This window comes from Perognathus longimembris, chromosome 12 (assembly GCF_023159225.1).
Source record: "Perognathus longimembris pacificus isolate PPM17 chromosome 12, ASM2315922v1, whole genome shotgun sequence".
Taxonomy (NCBI): Eukaryota; Metazoa; Chordata; class Mammalia; order Rodentia; family Heteromyidae; genus Perognathus; species Perognathus longimembris.
In genome coordinates, this window is record NC_063172.1 from 509494 (window position 1) to 527541 (window position 18048).

The 18048-nt window shown below is 53.3% G+C and overlaps 1 protein-coding gene and 1 pseudogene across 6 annotated transcripts in view; one reads left to right on the forward strand and one right to left on the reverse strand.

The window, feature by feature from the left end:
- Window positions 1-41: 41 nt before the first annotated feature.
- The window catches only part of Mroh1 (maestro heat like repeat family member 1), a 70976-nt gene continuing 52969 nt past the window's right edge, over window positions 42-18048 (reverse strand). For all 6 annotated transcript variants that reach the window (XM_048359078.1, XM_048359079.1, XM_048359080.1 and 3 more), the window contains 13 exons: window positions 12494-12646; window positions 7753-7907; window positions 4716-4881; window positions 4051-4247; window positions 2808-2945; window positions 2484-2598; window positions 2088-2234; window positions 1808-1996; window positions 1134-1289; window positions 925-1059; window positions 743-845; window positions 603-668; window positions 42-274 (listed from right to left, as the gene is read on the reverse strand). In XM_048359078.1, the coding sequence (XP_048215035.1) occupies window positions 189-274; window positions 603-668; window positions 743-845; window positions 925-1059; window positions 1134-1289; window positions 1808-1996; window positions 2088-2234; window positions 2484-2598; window positions 2808-2945; window positions 4051-4247; window positions 4716-4881; window positions 7753-7907; window positions 12494-12646 (1806 nt within the window). In that variant the 3' untranslated portion in view covers window positions 42-188. The remainder of the gene's footprint in view (window positions 275-602; window positions 669-742; window positions 846-924; window positions 1060-1133; window positions 1290-1807; window positions 1997-2087; window positions 2235-2483; window positions 2599-2807; window positions 2946-4050; window positions 4248-4715; window positions 4882-7752; window positions 7908-12493; window positions 12647-18048) is intronic.
- On the forward strand, window positions 13663-15765 carry LOC125360996 (annotated as a pseudogene).

Genomic DNA, 18048 nt, shown 5'->3' on the forward strand with positions numbered 1-18048 from the left:
AGAACTGGGGCAGAGGGGATACGGCAGAGAGAGGCCAAGGCTGTGTCTTTGTGCCCTCTCCCCCAGGGCTGAGGAGGAAATGGCTTTATTGAGAAGGAGGGGAGCCTGCGCTGTCTGGGGCCTCTCATCAGCAGAGGGTCTTCTGGGTAATTTCTGGCTAGTGTGCTGCTTGTGTGGTGTGGCCAGCCTCAGGCAAACTTGACCAGGCGGCCCAGCGTCTCCACAGCCTTCTCCCGCACCCCGGGGGCTGGGTCCCGAAGCAGGAGACGCAGTGCTGGGGAGGAAGAAGAGGCCAGTAGTGCACATGCCTGCGCCAGGCCTGGGGCCGCCCACCGCCTTCTTTAACAGACAGGCCTCTGCTGGGAGGGCTTGAGAGCCAACGGAAAGATAGTTTTTCCTTTTTTAGTGTTTTTTAAGCTCTTTTGGAACAGTTAAGAAGTTTCCGTGAATTACTAGGACGATGAGGTCACCAGTGACAGGGAAGAAAATCCTGAAATCCAGGAAAATCACTTAGTCTCTGTGGGTGCCCACAGGGTCAGCAGGGCCCCAGCAGAACTGGGCAGGTTGGGATGTCGTTTGTATCTTAGGCAAGAGACACTCACCTGTAATGAGCTGCTCCAGGTCCACCTGTGGCCTGTGGTCTGGCTCTGCGTGCAGCACCAGGAACCCTGTGGACAGGACGGGTGAGGTCAGGTGTGTAATGCAGGCTGGCAGGGCTGGGAGGGTGGGGGGGGTGCCTCACCTGTGAACAGGGGCGCTGCGGCTCGGACACTGTCCCAGCTGCTCTTGAAGTAGAACAGGCTGGTGCTCACCAGGCGGCCCAGCAGGTCAGGGAAGTGATGCATCTGGGGTGGGGGGTGATTGGAGTCAGGGTCCTCAGTCCAGCTGAGGCTGGGCCCCTCCCTCCCTGCGTGCCCACCTCACCAGGTGCTTGCAGGTGGAGTTGAGGAACTCCCCGAAGTGCAAACTGTGGCCCTCCTGTAGGTGCTTCTGGAAGGCAGCCGCTAGCTCCTCACACTGCAGGTGGGGTATGCACATGCACAGGGCGAACCGGCAGGCCTGTGGGGCGTGGTGCTTACATTAGCCCAAGTCCCACCAGGCTGCCCTGCCCAGGCTCCCCTTCTGCTACTCACACTGGCCACAGGGATCTGGGGGTCCTGCAGGTGCAGCAGGAGGGGCACCAACCCACCCACAACCTGCTCCAGAAAGATGTCCTCACAGTCACCGTGATAGGCTTTGTTCAGGTGCCCAAAGAGGCGGATGGACGCTGTCCTGAACTCCATTTTTTCCTGGGAGAGAGGTGATCACGTCACCTTATGGCCCATCCCTCTCCCCCTACCCTGTCTCCATGCAGCGAGGGAGCCCTGGGGTGGGCCTAGCTCTGGGGACAGGTCCAGTAAAGCGGTGAGTGCCCCGGGCCCTGGTCATCAGTTAAAACCCCTCTCCCAGCTGGGCGCGGCGCTAGCTCCTCCTGGCTACTCAGGAGGCTGAGACGCATCAGAGGATCGCCGTTCAAAGCCAGAGCCAGCCCGGGCAGAAAAGTTTGTGAGACTTCTCTCCAATAAACCACTCAAAACTGGACATGGTGCTGTGGTTCAAATGGTAGAGCACCAGCCTTGAAGAGCTCAGGGACAGCACCCAGGCCCAGAGTTCAAGCCCCACAACTGATCCCCCTGTCCTCTCCCCCCCCCCCCCCCAAAGGCGCCCTCTCCCATAGAGTCTTGCAGTAGCCAGGGGCACAGCTCACAAGACCTAGGGGGGTGGTAGGGATGGCCTGGGTGTAGTTTGCTGCCCCACCCCCACCTACACTGTCAAAGAAGGGCCTGATGCGGATGGCTGTGTGCAGCAGCACCGAGCGTCGGTCCCAGGGCTGCACCAGCTCCAGCAGCCGTGCGAGGCCCACCATGGCTTCCAGGGCCACCAGGCTCTGTGGGTCATCCCCATCATCCAGCCCACTGATCATGGCTGTCAGGAGCTGGGGGCCGTGGGCTGGTACCTGGAGGGGGGAGGGGGGGTCTCAGTGCTTCATCTGCCCCAACCAGTCATCCCAGCGTGTTTCCCCAGCCCCTTCTTACTGAGGAGCCCACCTTCTCAGGGGAGCCCGACGCAGTGTTGGCCAAGCCACGGAGTACCAACCGCCGCACACTGGCACTTGAGTCCTTCTGTTGGGCTAGCAGGCTTTCCAGCAGTGACTCCAAGAGCATCAGGTCATTGACTACATTGCTGCTGAGTAGCTGGAGGCAGAGTTGTTGACTGTGTTTGCCCACTGATTCCCACCCCGACTTCTCTGTCTGAACACATGTCACCGCGGGTGTTTAGCCCGGAGGCCGCCAGGGGGCCTCAGGAACCCTGGCCTTCCCAGGGAAGCTGACTGAGCTCTGGTACGGGCCAGGGAGGCCGTCCACCCCCAGCCTCGACCTGTCTGGCTATGAGCTACAAGATGAAGGCCTCTGTTCTGGAGCAGGAAGCTCGTGTACTCCTACCTGGGCCAGGAAGGCTGTGGAGGTGACCCTCTGCATTTCATACACACCGTTCTGTGTGCACGTGAGTGCTTTCAACACCAGGGGCAGCCGGGGGCCTGCACACTTGGCCATGGCACTGGGAAGAGTACAAGGGCTGGAGCTGCCTGCCTTGGTGCCGGCAGACCCTGCCCTGGCCAGCTCCCTTGTGGACCTGGGGGCACTCCCACCCCAGGCCCTCCCAAGCCTGGACCTGAAGCATCCAGCCCTCCACCATTCCCATCCACATAATACCAGCTGAGGCTTCTAGGCCTCCCACATATCCTGAGCAGGATCTAGCCTGCTTACCTGGCCAACTGTGTGACCCCATCCTCGTGCCCCGCCAAGGTTCTGAGCAACTCCCAGCCTCCCTCCTGCTCCATGCACTGCACCACGTCCTGGCTGCCTCCTCGGAGAAGCAGAGCCTGCAGGGCCTCCACTGCAGAGCTGTGGGGAAGATCACCCGTGCCAATAGGCGCCCTGGCTGGGCTGGGCCAGGGACCTGCTTACCCACTCCCACCCAGGTCCTGTGAGCACTCATGGGTACTCATCAGAGCTGGCGTTAACTGGCCAGGTGGACTGTGGCTGCTAGGTTGCCAGCCTCCGTGGTGGCTACGGGCAGTGCCACCCGCCACGTCGGGTCTTGTGGATTTCCAAATGCAGCAGAGGCCACATCTGATAGCCAAACTTCCCAGGAACTTTTCCTGTCACAAGGTCAGGCCCAGACTTGCCAGGGTCCCCACGGACACATGTATGTATAGGCTCTATCCCTGGGCCTGCACGTCCCAAGCTTGGCGATTTAGCATAGATGAGACAGGAACAGGCTCCGTGATAGCCGAGCATCGGAGTCCAAGGCTTTGTTTTTGAGCCTCTACACCAGACACCAGCCAAGAAAGCAAGGGCCTGACATGCTGACTGGGCATTGGAGCAAGGAGGCCCAAGGCCCACTGCCCAAGGTGCAGCCTCCACCGCACTGCAGGTGGTGAGCTATGGCTTCAGGACTCAGGAACAAGGCCAGGCCCAGCAGGTGGGGGCAGAGGCCACCATCAGAGCAGCTTACCTCACCTAACCTGGGATGTGGCACCACTCAGCAGAGACCCCAGCCTTGAAAACATGGGGGGTGGGGGTGCAGGGTCCTCCGGTGAGGCCCAAGGCATCCTGGAAGCTCTGGCATTTGGCTGCAAGCCAGGACTGTGTCCACCTTTGAGAGAGGCACCACCCTAGCCCCATCTGAACACCCCCATCATCCCTCCTGCCCCACAGCTACTGCCACTGCCACTGTCCGCAGCCATCTGCCCTGCAGTTCCCCTACCACCCCACGCAGAGCAGCCCACAGAGGTGGGGAGCGGTTCAAGGGCACCAGACCAGAACTTTGCTTCCCACTAGCTGTGGGTGGGCGTGGCAATTGCTGCCAGTACTGTGCCAGGGGGAGAGGAGCTTTCTGGAAGTGGGTTTGCCCCTGGGCTTCTGGGTGTCCAGGAAAGAGGACACTAGCCCTTGGGGCAGGCTGCGGTGCCTGGCTTCCAGCCTGCGCAGCAGGGTGTGGTGGTACCTGCAGGGCTCGGGGTTCCTGGCGGCCGGGGCTGTGCTGGTGCTCCTCCTCTCCTTGGTCTGCAGGTTCCGGGGCAGCTGGACGCCCACTGTGCAGCTGACTCGCAGCAGGAGTGCCGCAAAAAGCTGAGGGTAGAGTTCAAGCACTGCGGGTGCAGATGCAGGCGCAGACATGACCTCGTACAGCGCGCAGGTGGCCTGGGGAGGAGCCGCCACAGGGTCGGCCTCCTAGGCCACGGTGACATCTGTGCTTCCCACCCCGCTTGGCACTGGCGCGTGCCCCCTGCACGGTGGGGGCGTGTGACCCCAGGGAGAGGCGGGAGGAGCCCGAGGGGAGGGGAAAGAGGCCGGGCCGAAAGCGCTGCAGCCTCCGCAGGGCAGGGCCTCCCACCATCTGTTCTTAGTTCCTTCGAAGGAGGGGAGGAAATTCTCACAGCTGCTTTACTGCTTAAAATGTGGCTAGGCTGGGTTTATTTTTTTATTCCTGCAGGATAAAACACGGAGTAAGCTCCCCTGGGGGCCAGCACCTGCCCGGCTTTATGAGCCTGGTCTCCTCACACGTAGCACCCGCGCCCACCACCGCTGCCAGGCGCCTCCAGGGTGCGGGCCTCCGGGGGGGGGCGGGGGAGGGCGGCGTGTGAGGTGGTCCCCGGAGCCCCTACTCACTGCGAGGGGCAGCAGCGTGGCCACTCGGTCAGGCGTGCTGCCCAGCAGGAAAGTCCGGCTCTCCTTGAACGGAACATCCCTGCTCATCTTCTCCACGAGCAGCCCCAGGACCTGGGTGGTGAGGCTGGGCTCCACGGCCAGCGCCCGCCACAGAGCACAGGTGTGGCTGGGGGAGAAAGAAGGCACTGTGGGCGCCCGCCCACCCGCGCTCTCTCCCAGCCGAGGGAAAGTGGCATCCAGATCTCAAGTCTGAAGTCATTCCTTCTTCTGAACTAGCTGGCAGTCAAGGAGAGAAAAATCTGGGCCTGTACACATGGCCTGGGGCAGTGGGTAGAAGATTCCCCAGGAGCTGCCAGAAGCAAACTGGAAGCTGTGCTCTCCCCAGGCCCCGGGGCCCCATGGGTCCAGGAGAAGGAGGGCTGTGAAGGCCCCTCAAGCACTGTGGGAGAGGGAGCTCACACAGCTGCCAGGAAAGCTGCTCTGCCATGTGCTTACACAAACAGCACCGGCTTCAAAATAGCAAACACGAGGGAGCACAGCATTCCTCCAGGCATGACAAGTGTGCTTAGTGGGCATATCTGCCAGCCTGGATACAGCAGAAGAGAGAAGCAGTAAGCTGGAGAACAGATAGGAGAAGCTACCCAGAACCTGGAGAGGAAGGAACAAAAGTGTGTGTGTGTGTGAGAGAGAGAGAAGGGGGGGGGAGGGATGGGGGTAGAGTTGGCCTGGAGCAGAGGAAAGAACTGCTGGCAAAGGTAGGCTGATGGCTTTTTTTTTTTTTTTTTTTTTTTTGGTGGGGTGAGGTGGCTCTTGGTGCTTGAACTCTGGTCCTGGGCGCTGTCCCTGAGCTCTTCAGCTCAAGGCTAGCGTTCTACCACTTGAGCCACAGCGCCACTTCTGGTTTTCTGGTGGTTAACTGGAGATAAGAGTCATGGACTTTCCTGCCCAGGTTGACTTTGAACTGTGATCTCAGCCTCCTGAGTAGCTGGGATTACAGGAGTGAGCCTCTGGCTCCTGGTTTGATGGCTCTTTAACGCTGATAGGAGACGCTGTCCTTCAGACTCAAAAACCCAGCAGCTACCAAGCAGAGTAAATAGGAGCTGTAGCCCAAGAGGCTGAGCATCCTTCCCAAAGCAACATCAGACATTGAATAGATTCCCTGGACCCGCAGACACATTGGACATCCAAGGGGTGACCCCTGGCCCCCAGAACCCATCAACAATACCAGGTACATGGGTGCACAGCTGTAATCCTAGCCTCTCAGGAGGCTGAGATCTGAGCACCTTGGTTTGAAGCCAACCTGGATAGGGAAGTCTATGAGACTTTCTCTCAGTAAACTACCCCCCAAAAAAGCTTTTAATGGTAGAGCTAGTACTAGCCTTGAGCAAAAGAAGGCCAGGGACTGTGCTCAGACCACGAGTTTAAGCCCCAGGAGCAGCGTGTGCAAACACAGACAAAATCCAGAGGCTTGGTGAACATGTATGTAGCAGGCTCCAAATGGCCTCCAAATGGCACTTTAACAGGACAGTTATGCAATGTATCTCTGATGGCCCAGACCGGAGACTGCCTGGTTGAAGACGGACAAGGGTGATGTGTGACCACACAGCAACGCTCCAGCAGTGTCTCCCAGGCAGCATGCCAACAAAGGAGTTCCCAGGAGTTCTGCTTGACCCATTTTCATGATGCTCAGCCCTCAAGAGAGCTGCTGGCCTGTGGTGGGGACTGCTGGTGACCGGGAACCTGCGGCTCAGCACCTTGCCTATCTCACAAGGCACAGGGTGGGCACGCCCCTTGGTGTGCCAGCGCCTCCAAAAGGGGAGATGAAGAAGAGCATGCAGAGCAGAGGCTGTGCTGCGACGGGGTACACTGACGACCGCGCACACACGAGGGAGGGGCAGCCGGCAGAGCGCGGCACCTGCACAAGCCCTGGCTCCCTGACTAGGAAGCGGGGGAGGCCTTGGTGCCGGGTGGGGGACAAGTCCACTCAGGGCAGCTGCCAGCGACAAGGGAACAGGAGGGACTCTCAACCCAGTGAGTGGCAGAAGCAGCTGGTAAAGAAGACAAGCTCTTCTGAAACAGCACAGCAGGCAGAGGCAGTGCCTTGAACCCATGACATCTGCAGTACGACAGTGCGGAAGGACAGACACTAAAAAGATGGAAAGCAGATACCAGACAGGCAAATGTACCGAACACGCTGTGTACCTAGCACTCCGCCATTGAACCAGAGCTCCGCTAACAGTTTTGTTGAATTAATTTGTCTATCCCCAGGGAACAGGGCAAGTTCGTGGCTCCTGATGCCCAGTCTCCAGCACATGGTAAGAAGGAAAGCTGCTTCCCTGGTCAGCGCTGGCTAGTGAGCTGGACTTAGCCATCAAGCCTACACCTCAGGGCAGAAGGGAAAAGTGAGGAGAGCCTTGTGCCTGGCCAGGAACTGGAAGTGAGTTTTGGGGGTGCACTGGTATACAGTCAGCCTAGAGTGATCACTGCTTGGGGTTGTCTGTGGAAACAAGCCTGGAAAAACAGAGTGGAGACAGCAAGAAGTCATGGGAATGGGGGACACTGGGTTTTCAATTCAGGACCTGGGTACAAAGCTGGCACTCTACCACTGAGCCATAGCTCTGCTTCCGGTTCTTTTGGTGGTAAATAGGAGATAAAAGTCTCATGGATGGATGTGTGGGGTGTGTGTGTGTGTGTGTCTCATGGATGTGTGTGTGTGTGTGTGTGTGTGTGTGTGTGTGTGTGTGTGTGTGTTGGTTTTGGAGCCTGAAGCCAGGACCTGGGTGCTATCCCTGAGCTTTTCTGAACACTTGAGCCACAGCTCCACTTCCACTTTTTTGTGGTGTTGAGAGTCTCATGGACTCCTGCCTAGGCTGGCTTTGCACAGGAAGGGCCCAGCGAGGACTGGGAGACGCCTGAGAGGCAGGGCCCGCATGGCTCGGTCAGTGGGTGGCCACAGGAGCTCATGCAGCAAGGATGGGGGTCAGAGGTAAGGGGGACACCCAAGGCTTCTACCCAGCAGGCCCGAGGGCGTGGGTACCTGTCAAAGGGCAGGGGGCTGCCCAGGAGGCTGGACACCACAGCTGCGCAGTGCTGGGAGGCCAGGAGGTACACGCTGTGCTGGGCGGCGGGCAGGACGTGCTCTTCCTGCGTCTCCTGGAGCTTGGAGCGCAGCACACTCACAATCTCAGGCACCTGGGCAGGGGGCGGCACAGGTAAGGGGCCAAAGAGGGTGATCTGGCTGTGTAGCAGGGCCGGTCCAGGGCACACACTCCCATTAGCCCAAGGACGAGGGGCCCTAGGCCACCCTGGTGAGTCCTACCAGCCATGAGGAGGTAAGTGCCTCCAGATGGAGAGTTCCGGACTGCCAGCCAGCAGTGCTCAGCAGAGAGGCCCAGGCCTCCCCTATCAACCCTGACCATTCAGTGCTCAGCAGAGAGGCCCAGGCCTCCCCTATCAACCCTGACCATTCAGTGCTCAGCAGAGAGGCCCAGTCCTCCCCTATCAACCCTGACCAGTGCTCAGCAGAGGCCCAGTCCTCCCCTATCGACCCTGACCATTCAGTGCTCAGCAGAGAGGCCCAGGCCTCCCCTATCAACCCTGACCATCCAGTGCTCAGCAAAGAGGCCCAGGCCTCCCCTATCAACCCTGACCATTCAGTGCTCAGCAGAGGCCCAGGCCTCCCCTATCAACCTTGACCATCCAGTGCTCAGCAGAGGCCCAGGCCTCCCCTATCAACCTTGACCATACAGTGCTCAGCAGTGAGGCCCAGGCCTCCCCTATCAACCTTGACCATACAGTGCTCAGCAGAGAGGCCCAGGCCTCCCCTATCAACCCTGACCATCCAGTGCTCAGCAGAGGCCCAGGCCTCCCCTATCAACCCCGACCATCCAGTGCTCAGCAGTGAGGCCCAGGCCTCCCCTATCAACCCTGACCATCCAGTGCTCAGCAAAGAGGCCCAGGCCTCCCCTATCAACCCCGACCATCCAGTGCTCAGCAGAGGCCCAGGCCTCCCCTATCAACCCTGACCATCCAGTGCTCAGCAGAGGCCCAGGCCTCCCCTATCAACCCTGACCATCCAGTGCTCAGCAGAGAGGCCCAGGCCTCCCCTATCAACCCTGACCATTCAGTGCTCAGCAGAGGCCCAGGCCTCCCCTATCAACCCTGACCATCCAGTGCTCAGCAGTGAGGCCCAGGCCTCCCCTATCAACCCTGACCATCCAGTGCTCAGCAGAGAGGCCCAGGCCTCCCCTATCAACCCTGACCATCCAGTGCTCAGCAGAGGCCCAGGCCTCCCCTAGCAACCCTGACCAGCTAAACACTGACACCAGAATAAGGACGTGGTCCACACACAGAGACAAGTTGTAGAGTGTTTACCTAGTGTAAACAAGACCCTAGGTTCGATTCTCAGTATAACTAAAAAGGGAGAGGGGGGGTAGGAAGAGAGAAGGTTGGTGAAAGGGGAAAAACAAAGCCAGGTGCTGCTGGTAGGTGCTGCTGGCAGATACGTGCCCTGCAGTGCAGAACGTGGCACCACTGGGCTGGTGTGAGGGCAATGGAGCCCTTGGGGCCTCGAGCTTTCCATGCAGCTCTGGAAGCAGGACTATACTGGGAGTCAGGCTGGGGGCCGGGGGGCCAGGGAAGGAGAAATGGACTCCAGGCTGGAACCAGGCACACGTGCTTTACTTGCGGGTGATTCTGTGCAAGTCCCCGTGAGCAGGCCATCTCAGCCCTGCGGGGACTGCACCAAGGCCTGACTTCCCCATCACCTTCCTCTTAGTTCGCAGAGGAATGGCCGCCTCTCTCCACCCCAGCTGTTTGCTCCAGCTAGAGCTCCCTGCCCTCAGCCCCCAGCCTCACATCTCTGCCTGACACAGCTGCCACCCCCACTGGCCACACAGCAGGTGGGGCGGGGCTCAGGCCATCTGCATGTCCCTTGCTGAACACCTTCTGATTCAGCATTCAACAGCATCAGCTGGTCTCTCACAGCACCCCACAAGGGGATAGCAGGGCAGGGCAGAAAAGGGAGCAGCACCAGCATGCTGGTCCTAAGCTGTAATCACAGCACTGGGAAGATAGAGACCAAGGCCAGACTGGACTGTATAGTAAGACTGCTTCAAACAAGCAACAACCACAATAAGGAGGTTCCACGACTCTGGCCGGCCTGTGACCTGCATGCTGCACAGCAGACCCGAACAGTCTGAGCCAGGGGCTCAGGTCATGGAGGGGCAGCTGGCTCTATCAAGACAAGGGGGATCTGGAGCTATGAAACCCTGAGAAGAAACATTGGACAAAGCTTTCAGAACAGTGGTGATCAGTTTTTGGACATGACACCAAAACCAGATAATGGAACTACGTGAAGCTTAGAAACTTGTGTACAAGGGACTAAACAACAGGGTGAAAAGGCACCTACATAATGAAACATATTTGGCAAGTTGTGTATCTGCCAAATATATGTAAAGAACTACAAAGTGCAACAAAAATATTAAGCTGGCTGGGTGCCGGTGGCTCGTGCCGGTAACCCTAGCTCCTGAGGAGGCTGAGATCGGAGGACAGCGGCTCAAAGCCAGCCTGGGCAGGAAAATGCATGAGACCCTTATCCCCAACTAACCACCAGAAAACTGGAAGTGGAAGCTGTGGCTCAAAGTGGTAGAGTGCTAGCCTCAAACTGACGAGCTCAGGGACAGCGCCCAGGCCAAGTCCCACAACTGACAAATAAACAGATTGGGGAAAATGAACAATGGGGCGCTGGGGATATAGCCTAGTGGCAAGAGTGCCTGCCTCGGATACACGAGGCCCTAGGTTCGATTCCCCAGCACCACATATACAGAAAATGGCCAGAAGCGGCGCTGTGGCTCAAGTGGCAGAGTGCTAGCCTTGAGCGGTAAGAAGCCAGGGACAGTGCTCAGGCCCTGAGTCCAAGGCCCAGGACTGGCCAAAAAAAAAAAAAAAAAAAAAAAAATTAAGAAAAAAAAAATTAAGAAAATGAACAATGGATTTGGATATTTTCCCCAAGACAATATAGGGCCAGCCAAAAGACATGCAAATATGCCCAACATTATTAACTACCACATAAATACAAATCAAAACCACAATGAGAAACTATACTACCAGGATGGTCACTGTGGAAAAAAGACCCACAGGAAACAGGGTGGATGGAGATGGAGAGTGGAACCTCAGGCACGGCAGGGGGCGAAGACACCAGCCAGTGACTCTGCCTCCGGGAATGCACCTGACTGACATAACGCCAAGCAGGGGTGAGAGGTGTGTGTCAGCTGGCTGTGGTGGCTCACACCTGTTATCCCGGTACTTGGAAAGCAGAGACAGGAAAATCTCAAGGACAAAGTAGTAAGATTCTATCTCAGAAACAAAGTAAAAACAAGAGGCCTGGGACAGAGCTCAATTTGTAAAGCTTTTGTCTAACAAGAAGCCCTGGGTCCAATCTTCGGTACAAGTTGGGGAAGGAAAAGGGAAGTGGGAAGGGCAGGAGGGAGGGAAGAGAGGTGCCCACTGCCATAGAACCCATAAGAGCCAAGAGGTACAAGCGATCCAAGTGTCCACCAACGGATGCGGACTGACCAGCGTGGACAGCCCACGCACATACTCTGCATGGGACTATCCTGCATGCGACGGGGCGACCACTGTAAGCTGGTAGCCACCAGCTGCAGCCTGGCCCTTTCCCTTCCTCTGTACAGAGCCGACGTGACCGGGGAGCTCCACGCCTTCTGTCCCAGATGGACCCAGGTGTCATGGCTGTACTCCTCTGCCTCCTGCCTCATCTTCTTCCTGGGTCCCATGGGGCTAAATCTGACCCCTCCCCCAAAGCCTCTCCTGTCAGCCCCTGGATGGCACTTGGACACGATCCATCCATCTCCAGGTCACAACAAATGAAGTTCCCCCAGCCACCACTCCCCCAGGTGAGCCCTCTGCCTCTCCAGTACCCCAAAGCACCCACTCTGCAGACTCCTGGGAGGGGCTGTGCAGACCAGGCTTCAACCTCCCTCCACAAGTGAGTGTCTGGCATCACACTGGAAACAGCTACTAAGAGGGGAAGGGGGGTGAGGCCCTCCAGGCACAGGTGGACCCCAGCTGGGTAAGAGCCTGGAGCCCCAGCCCGCAGTGCCCCTGGCACCTGGGTGACTCTGTACCGTGGTCCTCCATAGTGGCGGGGCTGGGAGTTCTGCCACACCAGCTCACCTCCAGCCTCCAGTTCAGTAACTCAACAATGCTCAGTGCCTGCCTGCGCGCTTTATAGACCAGGTCTTGCTATGATGCCTAGGCTGGTTGAGAACTGCTGGGCTCAAGTGATTCTCCTGTTTTAGCCACCCAAGCAGCTAGGACTATAGACAAGTACCACCATGCCCAGTGCACACTCCATTGGATTCCCACTTCCTTAGTTTCGTAGTAGAGTTTCTTGTATCAAATTCTTTTTTTTTTTTGCCAGTCCTGGGCCTTGGACTCAGGGCCTGAGCACTGTCCCTGGCTTCTTTTTGCTCAAGGCTAGCACTCTGCCACTTGAGCCACAGCGCCACCTCTGGCTTTTTCTGTATATGTGGTGCTGGGGAATCGAACTCAGGGCATCATGTATACGAGGGAAGCACTCTTGTCACTAGGCCATATCCCCAGCCCCTCTTTTTATCAAATTCTAACTTGTTATCAGATGTAAGAAAAAGAGTTGCTCGCCTCAGGCCTGAGTGAAAGGGGCCAGAGCCAGACAGGGAAGTCCAGTGCTCAGCCCCACCCTGCCCCAGCCTTGCCACCCCCCACCCGCCACCTCGCACCTTCTCCAGCAGCATGTTGCCACGCTCCTTCAACAGGCAGTTGATCATGACGGTAGCAGCTCGGGAGCAGTTCTTCACAGGGTCTCCCAGGCCCTCAAACATGGTGAGCAAGAGACTGATGAGCTGGTCAGGTGGGAGGCGCTTGGCAATAATCTGGGAGGAAGGAAGGCAAGATCAGCCCTCCAGACGCCAGGCCTCCCGTAGAAAATCTCAGGCGCTCACTCCCTCCACATGGCCCCCCCTCCAGTCTTCTCCACCCAGCCTGCCAGAGACAGCGCACAGCAGGGAATTCCAAACCGGGGGCACGGGGGAGGGCCTTGGCGTGGGGCTGCTCCAGAGCTCTCCGGACCTCAGGCAGTCAAGGGCAGGTCAGTGGCTGCCCTATGCCCCGCACCCCAGGAAGGACAGGGCAAAAGTCCCTTTCCTACTCTCCTTAGGAAAGAAAGGGCGCCAAGGTCAAGGAAGAGCAAAACCCACTGCAAAAACAAGGGAAGTGAGAAAAGTGGCAGGAAGGTGGTGCTGAATCACCCTAGCTCTCTCCCTCCAACCAAATAAGAGAGTTGGGGTCCCAACGTGCAGTTCCCCCAAGATCGACAACAATGAATAAACAAAGAATCATAGGAACCAGAAAAAAAATTTAAAGTCCATAATTTGCACGCACAAAACCATGAAGACTCCTCCCCCACCCCTTGCCGGCAACCTGGCCAAGCCATGAAAGCAGCCTGTGGCTGCTTGGGACTTCAGGACAGCAGCAGATTGCAGAACCCAGACACAGCAAACTCATGCAGTGCAGGACCTGGGCAGCACAGACAGAGACAGGGAACAGAGGCCAGGCACTGCGACATCCAGACCAGGAACGCTCACACAGCACCGGCCGACAGCCCACAACCAGCTTCAGGGTCAGTGAGCACCCTGCCAGGGTCAAAGCCTGACCCCCTCCAGGTCCCACCCAAGATGGAAGGAACATCACACTTTAAGGGGACAAAGAGGCCAGAGCTCTTCCCCATCCTGCAAAAGCAATTTCAAGAGCACAAAGAAGAAATCTCAAGGGAATCCCATGACTTCAAAAGAGATGCAGACAAAAAATAGACATGGTATATACCTTGTTAAAAGATGAAATTAACACTTTGAGAACTGATATAGGAACCATAAATGGTTCAATTCCCACAATGCAAGCCACAACAGAAGCCATAGGTACCAGAATCTAAGTGAGTTGGAAAACAGAATAACAGGAGTTGAGAATAAAACAGAGGAGCTGGAGCAGAAAGTCATAGGTATGGAAAAAACACTCAAAATTGACCAAAGGGAAGTCCAAGAATGAATTGGCAGACAAAGCCAAGAAATCCAATCTTCTATAATTGGGATTGATGAGGGGGAGGAATACCAGAATAGAGGGATGCAACATTTATTCAATAAGATTATTACAGAAAATTTCCCCAATCTTTAAAGAGAAAAATCTCACCCACATAATGGAAGTATACAGAACACCTAGTAGACAGGTTCCTAGAAGAAACACTTCTAGACACATCACAGTAAAAACATTAGACTTGAGTAGCACGAGCTGATTTTGAATGCTGCAAAATCAAAGAAGGAGCTATACTACAATGGAAAGAAAGTCAGAACCACCATGGAACTCTCCATACAAATCCTCAAAGCAAAGAGAGCCTGGAAAAGTACTATCCAAACTCTGAAGATCAACAACTGCCAACCCAGACTGGTATACTCAGTGAAGCTAGCATTTACATTCAATGGAGAAACTAAAACCTTTCATGACCAAGAAAAATTAAAGAAATTCATGAACACAAAGCTACTAGCACTACAAAAATATTGAAGGGAGGAATACAGTCTGAAGAAAACAATTAAGATCAGGGAACCACATCAGATAGAAATCATTAGAAGATCAATTTAAGTAAACACAGGAAAACATAGGAAAGCAAGAAAATGGTAGGAAGCATAACACATCTCCCTATAATAAGCCTAAGTGGACTCAACTCTCCAATTAGAAAAGAAAAAGAGAACTTTAGAGTGGATCGGAAAACAAGATCCATCTATTTGTTGTCTCCAAGAGAGCCACCTCACAGCCAAAGACAAAAACAAACTCCAAGTAAAGGGATGGAGAAAGTTCTTCCATGAAAATGCACCCAGAAAAAAGACAAGAGTAGCCATTTTGATATCTGACAAAATAGATTTCTCATTAAAATCAGTACAAAAAGACAAAAGAAGGTCATTACATATGAATACAGGGAAAATCCATGCAGAGGAAATCACAGTCAATTTATATTCACCAATGGAGCACCTAAATACGTTAAACAAATACTCTCAGATTTACAGAACAAGATAGAACTGAATATAATAGTAGTAGGAGATTTTAATATCTCACTCTCATCAAAGGACAGGTCAACCAAACAGAAGATAGAAGATAAGCAAAGAAGCCTCTGAACTATATGATACCATATCCCAAACAGAACTAACAGCCGTATATAGTTTTCCACCCAACAATGACTCAATACACATTCTTCTCAGCAGCCCATAGAACATTCTCCAAAATAGATCACATCATAGTTCACACAAATAACTTAAGAAAATCCAACAACAGTGGAATCAAACTAGTTCTAAAGTACAAAGCATACTGCAGAAATTACTCAAATATATAGAGGCTGAACAGCACACTGCTTAATAACACCTGGGTCACAAAACAAATTAAAGAAGAAATTAGAAAGTTCCTGCAATTCAGTGACAACAAAAATACATCACAACAGACCCTCTGGGATCCAGAAAAAAGCAGTGCTGGGGGGAAAATTCATAGTCCTGAGCCATACGTTAAGAAAACAGAAGCAGCTCAAGCAAGTAATCTCATGATGCAATTAAAATTGCTAGAAAAGCAAGAAAAAAATTAAAGCTACTAGATGGAGAGAGATCACAAAGATTAGGGCAGAAACCAACGAGATAGAAAATTTAAAAGACGGCCCCATTGTCTGGCCCCGTCGCCCCGTCTCCCGCCAGCCCTCCCTCCGACGCCTCACGCAGCGGCCCCGGCTCCTCGACCCCAGCTCCCGAGCACCGTGTCTGGCTCCTCCCGCATGGCTAAGATGAAGCAGGTGGCTCCGCAGCTCCGGTGGAGGCCAGGTTCAACCACACGAAGGTTTCTCAGGCAGCTGCGGACTTGAAACAATTCTGTCTGCAGAATGCTCAACAGGATCCCCTGCTGACTGGAGTGTCTTCAAGTGCAAACAAACCCCTTCAGACCCCAGAAAGCCTGCTCCCTTGTGTAGAGTCTAGTAACTCTTTCAGAGGATCTCCAGACCATTTCTCATGAGCCAATGAATAGTCAAGAGAGAGAAAGTCGAAGCTGGTACAGAAGCTTCTCTATAACACAAGTGCCATAATTACCATCTTCTACTGAATTTTCATGAATTTCTGTTTCACAAAGTTAGCTGTTTTACATGCACTGGCATACAATAAAATACTTAACGTAAAACAAATTTTAAAGCTATACATAAAATTAATGAAACGGGCTGGGAATATGGCCTAGTGGCAAGAGTGCTTATCTCGTATACATGAAGCCCTGGGTTCGATTCCTCAGCACCACATATACAGAAAATGGCCAGAAGTGGCGCTGTGGCCTAGCCTTGAGCAAAAAGAAGCCAGGAACAGTGCTCAGGCCCTGAATCCAAGCCCCAGGACTGGCAAAAAAAAAAAAAAAGAAAGAAAGAAACAAAAAGCTGAGGGTTTTTTTTAATTTTTTTTAAATAAAATTGATTGACCTCTTGCAAGATTTATGAGAAAAGAAAAAAAGAAGGGAGGAGACGCAAACCAATAAGATCAGGGATGCCACAGAAAAAATTACAACAAATATCCAAGATATCCAAATGATCATAAAGAACTATTTCCAAAATCAATACTCACTAAAGAAGGAAAACCTAGAAAACCTAGCAGAAATGGACGAATATCTAGAGGAATACAATTGTCCAAACTGAACCAAAAGATATAAATCAACTAAATAAACCAATACAATGAGATAGAGAAAGTAATCAGAAGTCTTCCAATAAGGAAAAGCCCAGGCCCAGATGGATTCACCATGAAATTCTATAAGACTTTTAAAGAGGAACAAATACTCTTAACTCCTCAAGCTCTTCCATGAAACAGAAGCAGAGAAAGCAATCCCAAACTCATTCTATGAAGCCAATACCACATTCATCCCAAAACCAGGTAAGGATCCAACAAAGAAGGAACTACAGACCAAATTTCTCTGATGAACACAGATGCAAAGCGCCTCAATAAAATATTAGCTAACAGAATCCAGAAACAAATTAAAAAGATCATACAAGTAGGCTTCATTCCACAGATGCATGGCTAGTTTAACATATGAAAATCAATAAATGTAATCCACCGTGTCAACAGAGCCAAGGTCAAGAACCACATGGTAGGGGCTGGGGATATAGCCTAGTGGCAAGAGTGCCTGCCTCGGATACACGAGGCCCTAGGTTCGATTCCCCAGCACCACATATACAAAAAACGGCCAGAAGCGGCGCTGTGGCTCAAGTGGCAGAGTGCTAGCCTTGAGCGGGAAGAAGCCAGGGACAGTGCTCAGGCCCTGAGTCCAAGGCCCAGGACTGGCCCAAAACAAAAAGAACCACATGGTAAGCCAGACCCAAAGAAACATGGACTCTATGGTCTCCCATAGAGAATAATTAGCACAAGTTTAGGCAAGTCACAGCAGAGGATCACAGGAGCCCAGTAGCTATACCCTTATGATCACATAAGATAATACTAAGTGAAATGAACTCCATGTTATGGAAACGATTGTTGTAACTACTTTCAACGTGCCAAATGTAACTGTAGCCTCTATTATTGATGATCTTCTTGTATCACTTTCCTGTGGTTCTACCTACACTTTCTCTGTATCTTATCTGAGTATATTGGAAACCGGGTATACTGGTATTAGAACTAGGAAATTGGAAGGGAATACCAAAATCGAGAGACACAGGGTAAAAAAAGACAAACAACTACAAAAGCAATACTCGCAAAACTGTTTGGTGTAAATGAACTGAACAACTCATGGGGGGGGGGAGGGAAAAGGGGAGGGGGAAGGGGGAATGAGGGACAAGGTAACAAATAGTACAAGAAATGTATCCAATGCCTAATGTATGAAACTGTAACCTCTCTGTAATTCAGTTTGATAATAAAAAATATATATATAAAAAAAGAACCACATGGTAACTCAATTGACACAGAAAAAGCCTTTGACAAAATAAAATACCCATTCAGGTTAAACCTCTGGAGAAAACAGGAATAGAAGGAACATTCTTTAAAACAATAAAAGCTATATACCACAGACCAACAGCCAATACCTTACTAAATGAGGAAGAACTAAAACCATTTCTCCTAAAGTCAGGAACAAGGCAAGGATGCCTATTCTCTTCAATATAGTTCTGGAATCCTTCGCCAGAGCAATAAGGCAAGAAAAGGACATTAAAGGGATCCACATAGGAAAAGAAGAAATTAAACTATCTTTATTTGCAGATGACATGATCTTATACCTGAATGACCCAAAA